Raw genomic sequence first — 1,210 nt, 5'->3', positions numbered from 1 at the left:
TGTGTGAGTGTGTGCATGTTGTGGGGCTCTCACTAGCCCCATGACCCATCCCTTTCCAGGAGATCCTTCCCTCACATGATACAGGGTCTCCTTTGGACCAGGTGACCATGTCTATCCTTTCTCAGTCTGTGAAGTTTTAGGATTCTGTTGGTCTCTGAGCCTCCCTTGGAGGGTCACAGGATCCTGGCCCTTAGGGGTCAACTGGTCCAGGTCCTTACTTTATAGGGGGAGGCATTGAGGCACAGGGTCTCACAGTTAGGAAGTCTCAGAAGCAGGATCTGAACCCCGCTTTTCCTGACCACAAGCCCAGAGCACTATTGGATGAACTAGGTGGGCTCTAACTTCCTTCCCCTCCAGGAAATCTCAACCCATCAGATATGTTGCCCTCCCCTTTTCCCATAAGAAGTTACTCCCTCCTCCCACAGGAATTCCTGACGCAGTTTCCTCATCTTGTAATGAAGGGTTTGTACTGGAGGATCTCTAAAGGTCTGCCCTTCCCTCTAACCCTGTGTCCTTCAGGTTCCCCTCTCCACCCTAGAGGTCCTTACTGTGGGTGCCGGTGGCTTCAAAACACCGGTTCATAGGGCCCTGACAGGCAGTGATGGCTGTCTCCTCTGGGGAGCAGCCATGGGTGCTGTTCCCCTCACAGCTGTGGCACTGGAGGCCATTCAGGGAGTAGTCGGAGAGTTTCATTACTGGTGGGCCATGAGGGAGAGAGGAAGGAGAGCAAGTGGGTCCTGGAGCCCTCCCAAAGCTAAGTAGCCCAGAGCCACTATTTATACCCTGCAATGGCCCAGGCCAGCCCGACCTCCCTCCCTCCTCCCTCTTCCCTCTCTTCCCACCCTCCCTCCCTCTCCCCTCCCTCCCCCCTCCCTTTCACCCTCCCTCCATCTTCCCTCCCCCCTCCCTTTCACCCTCCCTCCATCTTCCCTCCCCTCTCCCTTTCACCCTCCCTTCTCCCTTCTCTCACTTGGACCACTGATACACTGGCTATGGTTGCAGCATCTCAAGAAGAGAAAAGTGTCATTGTTATGGAAGCCGACAGGGCCTGGGCAGTCAGGAAAACTCCCACAGCCGCGTACATAGCGCTCATCCAGGGGGCCCACTGTGGAGGCCACACAGGGTGGAAGGATCAGTGCCTTGAAGGAGGGACGTTTGGGGGGGGCACTGATGGGGGATGCTGGGGAGAAGCCGTGATGGGGGTCACTCA

General features: G+C 56.4%; 2 protein-coding genes across 3 annotated transcripts in view; one reads left to right on the top strand and one right to left on the bottom strand.

The window, feature by feature from the left end:
• LOC138161883 (serine/threonine-protein phosphatase 2A 65 kDa regulatory subunit A alpha isoform) overlaps positions 1–1,210 on the top strand; it is a 454,863-nt gene that overhangs the window by 309,330 nt on the left and 144,323 nt on the right. The window lies entirely within an intron of this gene.
• PLAUR (plasminogen activator, urokinase receptor) overlaps positions 1–1,210 on the bottom strand; it is a 13,328-nt gene that overhangs the window by 1,971 nt on the left and 10,147 nt on the right. For both annotated transcript variants that reach the window (XM_069088884.1, XM_069088882.1), the window contains 2 exons: positions 971–1,105; positions 549–695 (listed from right to left, as the gene is read on the bottom strand). In XM_069088884.1, the coding sequence (XP_068944985.1) occupies positions 549–695; positions 971–1,105 (282 nt within the window). The remainder of the gene's footprint in view (positions 1–548; positions 696–970; positions 1,106–1,210) is intronic.

This window comes from Petaurus breviceps, unplaced genomic scaffold, assembly GCF_028583685.1.
Source record: "Petaurus breviceps papuanus isolate PSGF00001 unplaced genomic scaffold, PetGlider_PUasm1.0 185, whole genome shotgun sequence".
In the NCBI taxonomy this organism is placed as follows: Eukaryota; Metazoa; Chordata; class Mammalia; order Diprotodontia; family Petauridae; genus Petaurus; species Petaurus breviceps.
Note: the sequence above shows the minus strand (reverse complement) of the source record. Positions and strands in the feature narration are given on the sequence as shown.